The 15,251-nt window shown below is 40.1% G+C and overlaps 1 protein-coding gene across 1 annotated transcript in view; it reads right to left on the reverse strand.

Annotated features, from left to right (window-relative positions):
* Positions 1 to 608: 608 nt before the first annotated feature.
* Positions 609 to 15,251, reverse strand: part of LOC306933100 (cell adhesion molecule 2-like) — a gene marked incomplete at its 5' end in the record, with an annotated part of 176,403 nt that continues 161,760 nt past the window's right edge. Inside the window, 4 exons of the mRNA XM_079515110.1 lie at positions 609 to 809; positions 1,118 to 1,240; positions 3,472 to 3,498; positions 14,909 to 15,087. Of these exons, the coding sequence (XP_079371236.1) occupies positions 691 to 809; positions 1,118 to 1,240; positions 3,472 to 3,498; positions 14,909 to 15,087 (448 nt within the window). The 3' untranslated portion in view covers positions 609 to 690. The remainder of the gene's footprint in view (positions 810 to 1,117; positions 1,241 to 3,471; positions 3,499 to 14,908; positions 15,088 to 15,251) is intronic.

Consider the following 15,251-nt stretch of genomic DNA (forward strand, 5'->3'; position numbering starts at 1 on the left):
TTTCCATTCTGTGTTAGTCCTCAGACTTTGTGCTTTAATACTTTTTTTTCCTGTTTTTACAAAGCAATGACATGAGTGACAACAAAGATAAATAAATGTAGACATAAACAGACACAGCCAAGAAGGAAGACCCCTACAATCACACAGATTGTGCTTTATCACTCTTATCTTTTTATCAGTGTATTTAAGTGTATTTATCCATCCAAGACCAAATACGAATTTGGGAAAAGATCCATTTGAAGTTAATATGTATCCACCAGATGTTAATATTTGAAACATTGATACATTAAACATAATTTAATAATTTAGTTTTCCGACTTGAGTTGAAGCACATTTCTGGTCACTTCCTGATGGAAAAATCTTCAAAAAGGTATATAAATGCTATAGTGAGGGGAACTGATAATGTGAAACATCAGTAATAACAAAACAAAACAGAAGAATGAAATAATTTAGGCACCATACAACTAAAACACAGACGACAGGTTAAAACCCCCAAAAAGACAAAGGCCATATTCTCAGCAGTTGCTTGTATAGAAGTATAAAACCTAGTCTGAGCAGTCGGAAGCAATCAAAAGATAGGAAACAGATTCTGCACCAGCGCTGAGACCATTTAAAATTGCTTGTCTGTTAGCAAGTAGTCATCATGAAACAAATAAGCAAACAAACAAACAAAAAAAGAATAATAGAGGTTTAAATGAAGTACTCTTTCTTCTCCTCTGCATGCACATGGTTCCCCTCAGCGTTGATGATGGCCGTGTCTGCATCCGGGGCATCTTCTGCACCTTTAGCTTCGTGTGTTAAATATGTCCCTATTCTCACACACACGCAGGCGCACGCAGGCACGCACGCAGGCACACACGCACACACGCACACACGCACACACACACACACACACACACACACACAGTGTCACACCAAAGTAGCACAAATAACTGATGCGTTTGTGAGCATGAAAGTGGTTAAGTGATGATGTATGGTGAACTACGTTGGATCCATTGGCACACGTTCTTTTTCCAACTTCCTGAAAAGTAACAGTTTTGGACATACTAAGTTTCCACCCGATAGCAACGGTATTCTAAATGATTTATTTAGAAAGATATAGGTGTTACTTGCTTACCTTTATGTCTGGCCAAATATCGTCCAAGAACTATAATCAAACATAGGGTGATGAAGACTACAACTGCAACCACGCCTCCAATTAAAGCATGGTCTGGTCCATGCTGTCCCAATGCATTGGGGTCTGCACATAGGCAAAATACAGAGAAAGAACAGAGAGAGAGAGAGGGGGGGGGGGGGGGGGGGCAGAGAGAGAGAGATTAGAAAACTTTGACAGGTAATTACTGTCTACGTTAGATTCCCTGACAATGTATCATGCAGCAGAAAATGGCTATTATAGAAGAGCAATTTGAACTTTTAGCTCCCATTGATTGTAGATGGATAGATAGATAGATAGATAGATAGATAGATAGATAGATAGATAGATAGATAGATAGATAGATAGATAGATAGATAGATAGATAGATAGATAGATAGATAGATAGAGATACAATCTATGTAAAGCGCCTTGGATAAAGGCGCTATATAAATGCACCATTTACCATAGATAGATAGATAGATAGATAGATAGATAGATAGATAGATAGATAGATAGATAGATAGATAGATAGATAGATAGAAAAGAAAAGAAGGCAACATTTAAAATTATTTCTGACACTGTTTAACACTGTATAGCAGAGAATGGATCGCTCTGTTTATGACAGCAGCATTTGTGAAAATGTAATTGCATGATTACATGACACATCCAAAACCTATTCAAAGTTTTGAATCTGGGCAAAAGAAGAAAACTAGCACAATAAAACATCAACATGGCAGACCGGCGTATAGGTAAGCTGCAATGAAAGCAGCCATACAGTCCTTAGACGGCTGCTATCCCATAGCTTCAAACACACGGTTTCTGTGCCTTGCCCTTGCCCGGTGTCACGTTCTGCATCATTGCAGGTTTTAAAATGAGTATTATTTAACCTGAGGTGTTACTCAGGGTAGTGAGTGCACTGAGGGTTTCCCAGCCCAGACTGTGCCTTTGTGTCTGTCCTGTAATAAACCGTAAGTGGCTGCATCTTTACTGTGCAGCTTTGTGTGCTCTCATTATCTCAAGTTGATGAATGGCTGTGGCTTGCATTCAGTTTTGCAAAGTGACCCTGGGAGATGAGTGTGGGGATGTTCCTGCAAACCTGCTATATTCCTCTATTAGTGGAAATGCATTTTAAAACCATATAGTTATAGTATAACTTATATAGTATAAATACTATTATAGTAGAGTTTGTGTAGAACATATACAAAAAGAAGAAGAAAGAAGTGGAACATGCAGTTTGTTAACGTTCATGCAGAATAGATCATTCACAGTAATTTTATTTGTGACTGAAATGTAAAAGCAGCAATTTTGGAACGAAAGCCAAAGAAGTACAAAGTGTGTATTTTCTTTTTCCACAGCCCCAGTGAAAGTTAGATGTTTTCATGGACATGATGATTGATATCTAGTAGAGGCTATGATTTGACTGTCAATCAGGAGCATAAGCAATGTTTATGCACATTATATCACAATTAGTGCTATATTTCTCTATAGCTTCAGAGCAGCTTATTCGTAACCAACCTTTGCATTCTTCCTTGTATGTTTATGCAATTTCTGACAAATCATCAGAGTTACAGTATAGGCCCTCAAACGCAACAAATTCAGACAAAATATAAAATGTCATCAACAGTGCTTGTTGGCAAGTTTACATTATATTGAGAATACAAATGATACAAATAACATATACAACATATGGAAAACACACAAATTTGCAATCACTACATTTTGGTACTTACTAGGTAACATTAATTCAGATCCAAATGTCTACATTGATGACATTCCTTGATTTAAAACATTTGGTGAGGAAATATAGTTTAGCGGATATAAAAGGACATTTTTGTCAAACTAGATGATACTGCAGATGAAGGTAAACAGCTGTAAAGCAACCACTTTACCTATAATGCTACCAGATATAGATGCATTATGTTCATAAATCAATCATGTGGTCAGAGAGCTACATTTACTTGAAATCATGTACTTTCCCAGTTTCCCTTCTATTTCCGCTGTTGGCAAATTAAAGAAATATTTCTAATACGGCGTCGGCCACCTAGCTGGACAAAAGGTCTATATCAAATAATGACCCCATAGGGCAGAGCCATCAAGTTTCATTCAAATCACAAACCAACTACTCAAAAATACAATATATTCTGCCTCTCTGACATGGCTAGAAAGAGATAAAAAGGTGGTTGACATCAGCAGGCTGAGCATCCATGCATGGTGATGAGTTTGGTTCATGCTGAGTGGAGACGTGTCCCGATTCAGGACCAGATCCAAAATCGCAAGCTCTAAAATCCAGCCTGAAATTATGATCTCAGAGCTGCATGGGCAAGAGGGATATTTACCTGTCGTGGGCACTGGTAAGTCTTTGGCTGTTGCCATGGTTGCAGACAGAGACGGCAATAAAGGGAAGACGAGGGGATACAGCATCATGATAAAAAAGGTGACCACAGAAAGTTTGAATGAAAACACAGAAAACAAAACGAAACGTGAGAAATTAGCATGCGCCCATTTGAGTGTTTACTTGGGCGGCGTGCAGCGACCCAATACAAAGCGGGCTGTCCGAATCGAATGCATGCACAACTTGGCGAGAGCATAGATAGAAACGTAAAGTGCCACTGGGAGAGCAGCACGACACACCACACACACACACACACACACACACACACACACACACACACACACACACCAATTTACACACACACCAATTTATACACACATCAATTTACTGTGCACCAAAACCAGAATCAAGAACCATCCCTTTGGAGTTCGGAATTCTTTAACCGCTTAAGCCTTTTTCACCGAAATAGCTGATCTTCAATCTGGCATGTTAATAAACAAATAAACAAATAAACAAAACAAAATCATTTTTTGAAAAATAATTTATTTCGTAATTTTCTGAAAAGTTTCACCTATAATGATGTGCCTAAAATAGGGATGCCCCGACTTAAAGATGGAGTGCCCCCTAAAACATGATCATCAGGTGCTATGATTATACCAGCAGGAAGGTTTATTTTCTTACACCCACCAGTTCACTATGGGCACGTTCGGAAATACCGCACCGAGCGCACTTGCCTATTAGTTTGCATTGCACAGTGCACTCAGTGCGCTATTTCCGAACACGCCCATAAGTATGCCTGGTTTTCACACCTGAACTTAAGCCTCGCCCACAGCTGTGTGTTGTATGGTAATGGGGGAGGGGTTATGATGTCACAAAAAAGGTGTATTTTCGATTGGGCCTTTTGACTCAAAGGCTTTCAGCTTTCAGGAAGAAACCAAAAATACACAAGACATATTTGAATCCCGTATTCTAACCACACCTGGGGGCTGGGGGTCTATTAGAGTAATGTTAACTCCATAGACACACGTATATCTATTTTGCGTCAGAGCATAGACATGGCAATGCCCCGCCTGCCTCTGATTGGCATACCGACACTGCTCGTCTTGACTGTCGACTGAGGTGGATATAGCTATGCTGGATAGTCTGATGCAAGGTTACTCCGTGGTGGAAAATAATACATGTATGATACAAGAGAACTGTAAGTTTTATTTTTGTAGAAGAGGCAAACTAATAGCTATTGTTTATGCCGTTTGCTTTGAACATGTACACCGTAATATGATTTGGGTGCATGTGTTCTAAATAAAGTGTTTGTGTTGATTATCGTGTAATTTATTTGTATGTGTAAACTTGAAACATTATTGTACTGTAAAAAGGTCTATTTTCCCTTGATCTTTATCTTTTTTTAGCATAATAGTATTAGTTTACTATAATTAGATTTATACACGATAATCAACACTAAAACTTTATTTAGAACACACCCAAATCAAATCATAGTACAACGTACACGTGTGTTCAATCAATTATTCAATCAAAGCAAATGGCATAAACAATATTAGTTTGCCTTGTCTACAAAAATAAAACGTACAAGTTAGTTACAAGGCTGCATTCTGTCGCGCGTGCCAAGCTGTCATTCTCTTGTATTATTTGATTTCCCACCACGGAGTAAAAAAAAACAAGAATTGATCAATTATCAATTAATTACCAGCTGCTGCCTTATATCTCCAGAATTGTGCTATGAAATGTAAATATCTGTCTATCTGTATTTATGTGTGTGTGGAAACAACAGGATCTGTCCAGTTGACTCTGTAACTGTGAGAGTAGCCTTTGCCTACTACAAATGGAACCAAAGGACCCTTTTATAACAATAAACTCTGAGACTGTACAAATGGACTGTTATGGGTCCATTTGGTTGTATTTGTACACTCTCAGGTAGGCCATTCTCCACAAACCATTATATATCGCACCTCATGCACAGCTGTCGGTTATAGTGTTGATATCACCACCTACACCTGAACATTCTCTTCACATCTGTGAATGAATCCCGCAGTTGTATGTTCCTAGAAGGGATTACATAGAGTAAAACCTATGCTTTGATGAGTCGATTCAGTTGAAAATATGTTGGTTTTGGCTCACTTTTTTGGCAAAAGAAGAAAAGAAAAGAATAGAAAAGGAAATAAAATAAAATAAAGAGTGCTTGGTTTTCTAGACCAGTGGTTTTTCAGGGGTCCTTGAAATGAAAAAGGCTGAGAATAACTTGTCCAGAGACCAGGGGTTCTCAAAGTGGGGTCCGGGGACCCCCAGGGGTTCTTGAGGGGGTTCCCCAGCAAACACTGTACAGCATAAAAATCTGTGTAATCTACTTTAACCCCATTTATACTTTGACTATTCATGAATAGCAGATCCACAAGCTCACAATGCATCACATCTCATTGTGAGATTATAGTTCTGATGTAGTTCAGATGGGGGTCTGCGGGCGAATGCCGGCGAAATACAATTGGGAGTCCATGAAAACACTTGAGAACCACTGGTTTAGAGTAGACTAATTGGTATTGGAGGATATTATGTCATTTCTTCTGGCACAGATTGCTCCCCAGGCACATTCACTTGGGCTCTGTGGCAAAAAGTGCTGATTACCTAAATTAAGTATTATATCGCAAGTAACCTTTGTGCGTTCTTAAATCTTTATGCCTCATATACTGTAGCAAAAAGTAATTTGCATGTCATAAAAATGCTTTTAGCATGTCATAAAAAAGCTTTTAATGTGTTTTACAAGCAGAGTGCTCCTGTGACATTGTCTGGCTCCAGTAGAAGACAGTGTGTACACACTTAAACATTAACAATACCAATTCCATTAGCAGAGGTGGGATTGACACATGGCCTGTGTGCTTTTAGTCACATAAGCACCGTTATCGCATGGGTTTGTATACACTGTAAATTCCTCAGCGTTAATTTGACTCGTGTGTGTAAAGATTAACTATTGCGAGTTCATTATTTTCACTCTCAGAGTTAAATTTACATTGACGATTTTACTGTGTACTGCAGTTATTTTGAACACGTGTTCATAAAGAAAAACCAGCAACAACTCAGCATGTTCTACAATGTGTAATCACCTATATAGGTCTTCAACAGGGGGTCCGGGACCCCTGGGGGGTCCTCAGAGTTACAACAACCAAATCTTTGTGTGATAGGAACGTTTTTTATTTCATTTACAATATCCACTTGAACCCTAGCATCTCTATTTTGGAGGGAACATGGGGTGGAAATAGCAGATCTACAAACGCGACACGTTGTAACTGTAAGCTTGTAGATCTGCAAATGTTCTGTGATGTGCTTAGTGTACAGGGAAAAAAGGGTTTAAGTGGTTAAATGTCATTAACATGAACTAAAAGATACATCGCATGGATGCACCTGGGACGTATCTTATTCTTCAGTGATGTTTCCTGAGGTCAACAGGGTTTCGGTTCTTCCAACATCATACCCCTCACTCAGGCGACCCAGCCGGGGTTGATCAAATCCCGACTTACGTCCCAGTAGCTACCCTTGATCAGTCCATCAGGGAATGAGCAAGGCCACACAATCCGTTGCTCCGGAACTACTCTGCCGGTACTGGGAGAACCAAAATCTGGCGCGTGGAAGGACTAGGCTCTGTGGGTTGACTCCTGACCGGGCCCCTCCTACGTCTCACCAGGTCCACTCCTGCTCTCACCAGGCCCAGGACCTGTGCGTTGCACCAGACTCCCAGTACCAGGCAGTCCATTCAGGAGTGGTGGACTGTAATGGCCCTCCTAAAGGCCTCACCAGGTCCACTCCTGCTCTCACCAGGCCCAGGACCTGTGCGTTGCACCAGACTCCCAGTACCAGGCAGTCCATTCAGGAGTGGTGGACTGTAATGGCCCTCCTAAAGGCCTCACCAAGGTTTGTTGGGCTTCCTCCTCACGGAGGACACAGGCTGGGGCGCTAACCCATACTGCTCACCCGGGTGCCGTCTGAATCAATCATATTCATAGAAAAGATCATGTTTAACACACTGTGATAGTGTTGTCAAACAAGTCTATGAAGCTAGTCTAATAAAATATACAATATATGTAGTGGGGGTGCTTCATCTCTCTCTCAGATAAAATCTTAATTTTCACTTCATAGTCTGATAATCTGTAATAACAGTTGTCCTCTCCATTTGTTCAAGGGCTTAGTATGCAATAGATTGTGTTACAGTGAAGCTATCATCATTTGCTCTTGTAATAGAAAGCATACCGGGTTAATTATGTACTGTAAAATGCTCTCTCTCGCACGCACGCACGCACGCACACACGCACGCACGCACGCACGCACGCACGCACTATAAGATACACAATCCAAAACAGAATGCAGGGGAAGGAGAGAGAAAAAAGAGCGAAAGAGCTGAATTCATCACATACAATACAACAATGTTATTTTCTAGCTGAAAGGGTAGTTGTTACCTCATCAATCATCAGTGGTGTGTTTAGTGTCATGTTTTGTGAGTGCAGAGAGCAGTACAAGAAAGAGAGAGAGGGGGGGGGGGGGGGGGTGGCGGGGGGCGGCACAGAGGAAGGTAAGTATACCTGCCGATTGGTTGATCGATTTTATTTGATAAATTAAAATACAATACACAGATTTGCATGCAGCATTGCACCTAATCCATCAGGAGATCGTATTTCCATTGCAGCTCTGTGCATTTGTAACTCAGAGAGTGTACAAATGGCACCAATTTGGTTCCATGTCTCTTGGAACTTAAATGGATGAACATATATTTGTACTCTCTGTAAAAAGGATAAAACTAAACTCAGCCATTGCCATGGCCAATCTACAAGCTCATAGGCGTTGCATCCACAATGCATTGTGAGCTTGTATACAGTTGGGTGCCATCGATATTGTCCCTTATTATTTGACCCATTTAGGCCTGACCTCAAAATTTAAAAAAATCCTTCTAAATCCTCCAGTTTTCGGAAATGAATATTTTCACGATTTTTCAAAAATAGCAGACTTACAAGCGAGTGGCGCGCTATGAGCTTGTAGATCTGCTATTTTTCAATAGCTAAATTATAACATAATGTTTAAAACACCAAAAGGGGTTTTGCGCAGATCACGCAAACCTCAGCAAAAAGAAAAGGACAATATCGATGGCCTCCAACTGTAGGTTTTGACTACTTTTGGCGTGCGACACTGCCGTACAACGGAGCATATATTTTAGCATTGGAACATTGCTGAGAAAAATCACAGCAATCTGAATTACCATTACGTGTAAGTGTGTGTGATGAAGTGAGTGCCACATATTGGCAAATCACTGTGTGCTTGATGTGGTGGTGGTGCTAGCAGACTGGAAGAATGGAGGCCAGAGGGCAGCCAGGGGGAGCGGGAGGAGGAGGAGGAGGAGGAGGTGGAGGTAAAGTGGTGCTAACATGTGCTAAATGAAACAGAAACAAACAAACAACACCTGTCCACAGGGAACAGACTCAACATGAGCAAAGAATTCAGCCACAAATCAATTCCAGAGCACTGATTTCTACAGTAGGTTAATTCTGTCACCTTCACTTGAATCAGTCAAAAATAACAACAAACAGAAGTAGAGTGCTACAAAAAAGGAGAACCCCCCCAAAAAACATGCTGTATAGGCTACTATATAATGTACAGTAGCCTATAGTTTTCAAAATAACTGTTGTGTGGATGGTCTGTCTGTCTGTCTGTCTGTCTGTCTGTCTGTCTGTCTGTCTGTCTGTCTGTCTGTCTGTCTGTCTGTCTGTCTGTATTGTTGGCTTAACAGTGTAAATCCTGCATTTCATTACCAAGTGTGCGAGAGAGAATTATAGAGGGAATATAGAGATGTGAAATTAGCAAAATGTGATATATTGTTGCGACCACAGGTCGCAGTTACTATGATACTATGTTACTATTTCCCGTCAGTCAGTCAGTCAGTCATGCTCCATATATGGTCATGCCTCGTGACATCACGTGATGTCATCAATATTGACCAGCAACTCTACATCTCACCTCAAACCTCAAACCCTTAGATCTCCATATATGGAGCTGACCTGTTCTGACATTCTTCCATATGTTGATCCTTCCCCATCCATCCTTCCTCTTCGATGTCTCCCTTTTGACTGATACCTGTCCATTTAAACTCTAGACGGGCCTGCCCCAAAGTTATTAGTGCAGCCGCGCCCGGCAGCCGGTGAAAACTAATTGTTCTCAATATGCCCGAAAATTATGGTCAGCTCCAAATATGGAGCTGACATGTTATGTTGATCTGACCCCCCATTCCAAAGTGCCAGCACTAGCCCAGCAGTCTACTGTTACCCAGGCAGATGCGTGCATGCAGTCGCTTCTCGCCCTCAGGCATCTTATATGTTAAACAATGGGAGAGGAGCAACTGCAGACTGCTCATATATGATGACTTATTGCGACAGTAGGATTCCATGTCAGTCAGTCCGTCACACCTCCTGACACTCTCCATATATGGCCGTCTCCATATATGAAGATCACGACACTGACCTCATCAAACCCTGGATAGCCATACATGGAGAAGACTGGATCATCACCTAGACCTGCATATATATATATGGAGCCGGCCAGCAACTCTACATCTGATCTCACGGACACCAGATTAATAGTTTAACTCCTACTTCTTAACTTTTCCGTATTAAGAAGCTCCGTTGTTTCAGCGAGCTTACTTCTTACTGGTATTTACAGATAGTGTATGACTATTTGTCATCTCTCTTACATCCAAGACATTGCAATTAACATGTATGTCCTGACTTAATTTAATATAGCATATTAGGAAATTATTATGGTAAATGGTGATGAATTGCAGCTGCGTGATGACATTTATTGCTTCAGCTCTCATGTCATTAGCAAATTGGGCTCAGAGACTTGGACTGCTCAGAGCCCCTATGAATATCACTTTTATTGAGCTGCACTTCCTGCAGCTCTGCAGAATGTCACTGTGTGGTAATGAGCGTCTTTTGCCTTTTACTCGATTGTACTCATTCTCTCATCCTTCCTGAGTGGCTGGGATCTTTGTATTTAGTGACAAAGATCCCTTTTTTTTTTCTTTTTACTTTAGAGAGAAAGAAAATATATCTTTTTAAAATGATATAATCTCTCCTCTTCAAAATTAAATTAAAGAAACAGTAAAGATATCATTGATTGTTTGATTTTGCTGTTTTTTGTCTTCTTTTTTGAGTCTTGTCTTGATTCTGTAATTCATTGTTTTAAATGATGATGTCTGTATTATCTTTAAATAAATCTTAAAGAAAGGGGAAAAAGAATGGCGGGTAAGTGCCATCCAACCGTTTCTCTAATTTCTTTGAAAGTGTGTTTTGAAAATGTCTCGGAGCCATAAAGTAGAATCGGCTCAACGATCGTCCTAAATATTTTTTACTTTGAACATCTTACTAAGCTGGTATGACCAGAACTTATGCATGTCATTGCAGGCTGACCAGGCCATACCCTTCCTAGTTGAAAGTCCTTTTCGGAAGAAGATATACTGTATATGAACCCAAATACTTGGGTCATCAACCTGTTTCAGAGGAGTGTTGTTAAGTGTTTTTATAATGTGGTTATTGTTGGATTTGCATATATTTACATATAACAGGTATACAGATGCTAAACAGTCTCTGGAAAGTACTCTCACATTTATATTTATTTAGCATTTAAAAAATCTGCGAAACTACGCTGCATCAATGATTTTATTGGGTAGGCCAGGGGTATTCAACTAGATTAGGCCGGGGGCCACAACTGTAGAATGATTGTGCTTGGGGGGCGCACAGCATGCGCGCACACTTACATTTTGTGGGTTCTCAAAATGCATTTTGTGCTCAAACAGGAAGATTATACAATACATCTGCACAGTAATGAGCAGGATAATATGTCTATACAGGTATATGCTACCTTAGATTTGACAGTGCATAAACAATTTTGTCTTGACATTAACAACTAATTTCTCTCCAAAAGCCCTTGAATATGATTGGTGGGGTGGTCTAGGGCTCTCCAAAATCTGTATGAGCAAATATGTCATCGGTCAGGTTCTACTCGTAGTTTGGATGTGAGTGAGTGTTACACAGAGCTCAGATATTACAGAATGATATGGATCCTAGCCTGCCATCACTGTTTCCCCCGTTCTGTGAGCCCAACGATAGAAGAGCTAGGCTGCGATAACAAAAGCAAACCAAGGGAAGAATCATGTGTCATCCTTCATTTCACACAATACAAGAAGGAAAAAAAAGACTCTGGCCTGAAAGAATCATAGAAAGTTGCTGCAGTGCATAAACTGAGCTAAGCGCTTGTGAGCATGAAGTCCCTAGTCCCTATAGTCTCTGAGCTATGCCACGTCCTGTCTAAACAAATCAAAAAGTACACAGTAAAATCCTTGGTGTTACCCATGGTCCATTTGGTTACATTTGTACACTCTCTGAGTTAAATTGAACTCTGAGGATTTTACATTGCACTCTCATGTGGGACTGGTTTAATTGGTGGATGGAAATGAATCGAAGCATGTCCGTTTTTAAATATTCTCCTCTTGTTTTTTTTATATTTTACATAACGTGTTTTGATAAACGTTATAAGCATGCAGTGCAGAGCTCTTAATGATCTGCTTTCTGCACCATGCTGTTTTTCTTTTTTAGTTTCTCAGCTCCTCTACTGTCATGGGATTAACTTATCTCTCCTGCAGGCACAACTCAGAAGCTAAACTCTGCATTCTTAACTCCTCTTAGAAAGAGTCCAGGAGCCAAGCCCATGTGCACAAAGTACAGTGAGGTAAACTGGCCTACCAGCAGCATTGCCAAGGCAGTGTTTAGAAGAGCTGAGTGCCAAGGAGAGGTGGATTCTGTAAGAGTTGGCATGCCACCACACACCAGTATTTGGCCCATACATTGTTTACACCTGGACAACTAATCAAAGTCTTAAATAGTTGCCATGGACACCATTATTGTCAATTTAACATCTTTACATGTTTAGTGTTACAGGCTACAGCCTCTCAAAATCTTTCTCAGATGAACACAATATTGAATTCCTGTAAATCACTGGTTCTCACAGCAGGGTCCGGGGGAACGGCAATTTTCATTGGCTCATAAAACCTTAATTTCTTCACTTAATTTTTTTTACTATACTTTCCCATGTCCGTATAGGTCCAAAGTTCACGTGTAGAAGTTTTCGTGCATTTTGATATTACACATTTATTTAAAATCCTGCATTGCAAAAGAGGTACTGATTGGACACCCAAAAGAATACTTACGACCAGCCCATCTGAAACTTAACTAATAACAGCAACACAAAGGGAACACAACTGTTCAGTTTGGGAGACAATGAGCTGCTGGCCACAGGTCCTCTTATATAGCCTGCAATGGCGGGTGATCTAGAGGTCAGAGGTCAAAAGTAAGAGCACGGTACTTGTTCGGCATGAGGCCAATGGTTGTGGGCATCGCATCCTCACCGTTTGGCATGGCCCTCTACCATATCTCCAAATTTCGCGAAAACCGACTGCACGGTTCAGCCAGAACTGCTATTTTTGGCGGAAGAAAAAAAACTACAAAAACTAGAAACAAATCGCTGCAAGCAGCGATAAGGCAGGACCAAGCAGGAAGGCAATAAGCAATAAGAATAATATGCACAAGAAACATGGAAGACTAAACTTGAGAAAAAGACCATGGAATTGTGACAGGGTCGGTTTTTTATAGTGGGGGCAGGTAAGGGTTCTTGAAGACTCATACACAGAGTTGGCGGTGCCCAGATTTGAACCCATGATGTTGTGTTGCAAAGGCAAGAGCTCTACCTACCGAGCTAACAAGCAAAATCATTCAGTGTTTTTGTAGCAAGTTGCGCAAGGATAACTAATGATAAGGTGGGTATAAAGATTTATGAATAGACTGCGTATAAACCAGAAAATATACCAGATTCGGATGAGGAGCTCAATGAGTGAAAACCAATGAAATATTTGGTTTGGCATGGCCCTCTACCATATCTCCAAATTTCGCGAAAACCGACTGCACGGTTCAGCCAGAACTGCTATTTTTGTCGGAAGAAAAAAAACTACAAAAACAATAAAGGACCAAGTCCTTTCAGGACTGCTTGGTCCTTTAATAACACTCTTGACAAACTTGACAAATCTTTTCTTATCTATCTCTAATCTTTTCAAATGGAAGTCTGTGGCCAAATACTAAATGTGGTCATTTCCTCGTCTACTCAGGCTTTTGTGAACAACCCCGATAGTTGCTTGATTCAGTATTTTGATATACTGTATCAAAATACAGTATATATATTATACAGTATACATATTGCCCTATATTATACAGTAGGCCTATACATAATGCCCTTGTAATATGTGATTTAATACGTGTTTTTTCAATAACGTTTTCATTTATTTTTAATTATTTATTTTGGAAAAGGAAAATAATTAGGAAAAAACTAAAAACTAAAATATGTATTAGAAGGGCAATATCTGTCACCAGAACCAAGGACTGGTGTTTTGGATTAATCTAATATGGAATTTGAAGTTACAAGTTACAATGGGTTTGTATAGGAAGGGGTCGGGGTAGCTAAAATGGATACTCAAGCAACTTAAAAACTGTTTCGGGGTGTTCACAAAAGCCTGAGTAGATGGTGAAATGCCTATTCTTCTTCTTGCCTATTAATGAAGAAACGCACCTCTCACTACTCTTGCTCAGCAGCATCAAATTTATTCAAACACTGACGTTTCGGTCCCTTTGGACCCTCATCAAGAGTGTCTTGTGACGCTCTTGATGAGGGCCCAGAGGGACCAAAACGTCAGCAAGAGCAGTGTGTGGGATTTTTCTTCATTAATGGTAATTTGATGCTGTCCAATGCACCTGCATCTTAACTAAGTGGATGTGCGAATATTTCCTCTGCAAAAAAATATTCTTGCCTAAAACATGTTTTTGTTTTTCTGGGTTCAGTGTGGCCTCTAGCAGTACCAGGGAATAGACAGAATCCAGTTAGGCTATTGCGTCATTATGATTTCCTGAAAATACAGATGACTGTAAGTGTAAGATTTAATACTGAACATGCATTCAGAACATTCATGATTTGATAAAGAGTTATGTTCCACCATCCTGACTCCAGAATCTATACCTTGCACACAAGCAAACTATACCTGTCACACATTGGTCACAATTGTTATCCAGCCGTGGGCATGGTTACATTTTGGCAGTTTATGGTTGGATATTTTTGAGAAATGATGACTGGATGATAAAAAAAAAGACATAGTACATATGGTGGTTAATACTCTGTACGAGTCGAAATTGTGGTACAGCACATATGAGACAGTTTGTCCACCTGCGAGTTAGAGCGCTGCTCACCTTAAAATAGCACACAGTATGGCACAGACGGCAGACAAACAATTTTTTGGCTTGTAAATATGGAACAGAGGGGGAAGCTAACACACAGCTTGTTCCGACTGGGGTACTCACCATATACAAATAATATATATTCCGCACTGCTGGTCCCAAGATGGTTACTGGCCTCACAGCGGTATGTGCCATTGTCTGTTTTGTTTAGCATAGTGATGGTTAGTTCCCTGCCCTCCACAATCATACGCTCGATGTCTGGCAGCTCTCCACCATCTTTAGACCATAGCACAGGCTCAGGTCTAGGGATGGAAAAAAAGAAAACAAAAGTAAATAGTAGTATAAAAAACAGTGGAAAATGTAGTATTATTTTAAAAAGCAATTCAATATCATGCCAAGTTTATCTTATTTTGATGTTTATAATTGACATAAAAATGAACACTAAAATAAATTAATTAATAATTGC

This window comes from Electrona antarctica (genome assembly GCF_951216825.1).
Source record: "Electrona antarctica genome assembly, chromosome: 11".
NCBI classification, from domain to species: domain Eukaryota; kingdom Metazoa; phylum Chordata; class Actinopteri; order Myctophiformes; family Myctophidae; genus Electrona; species Electrona antarctica.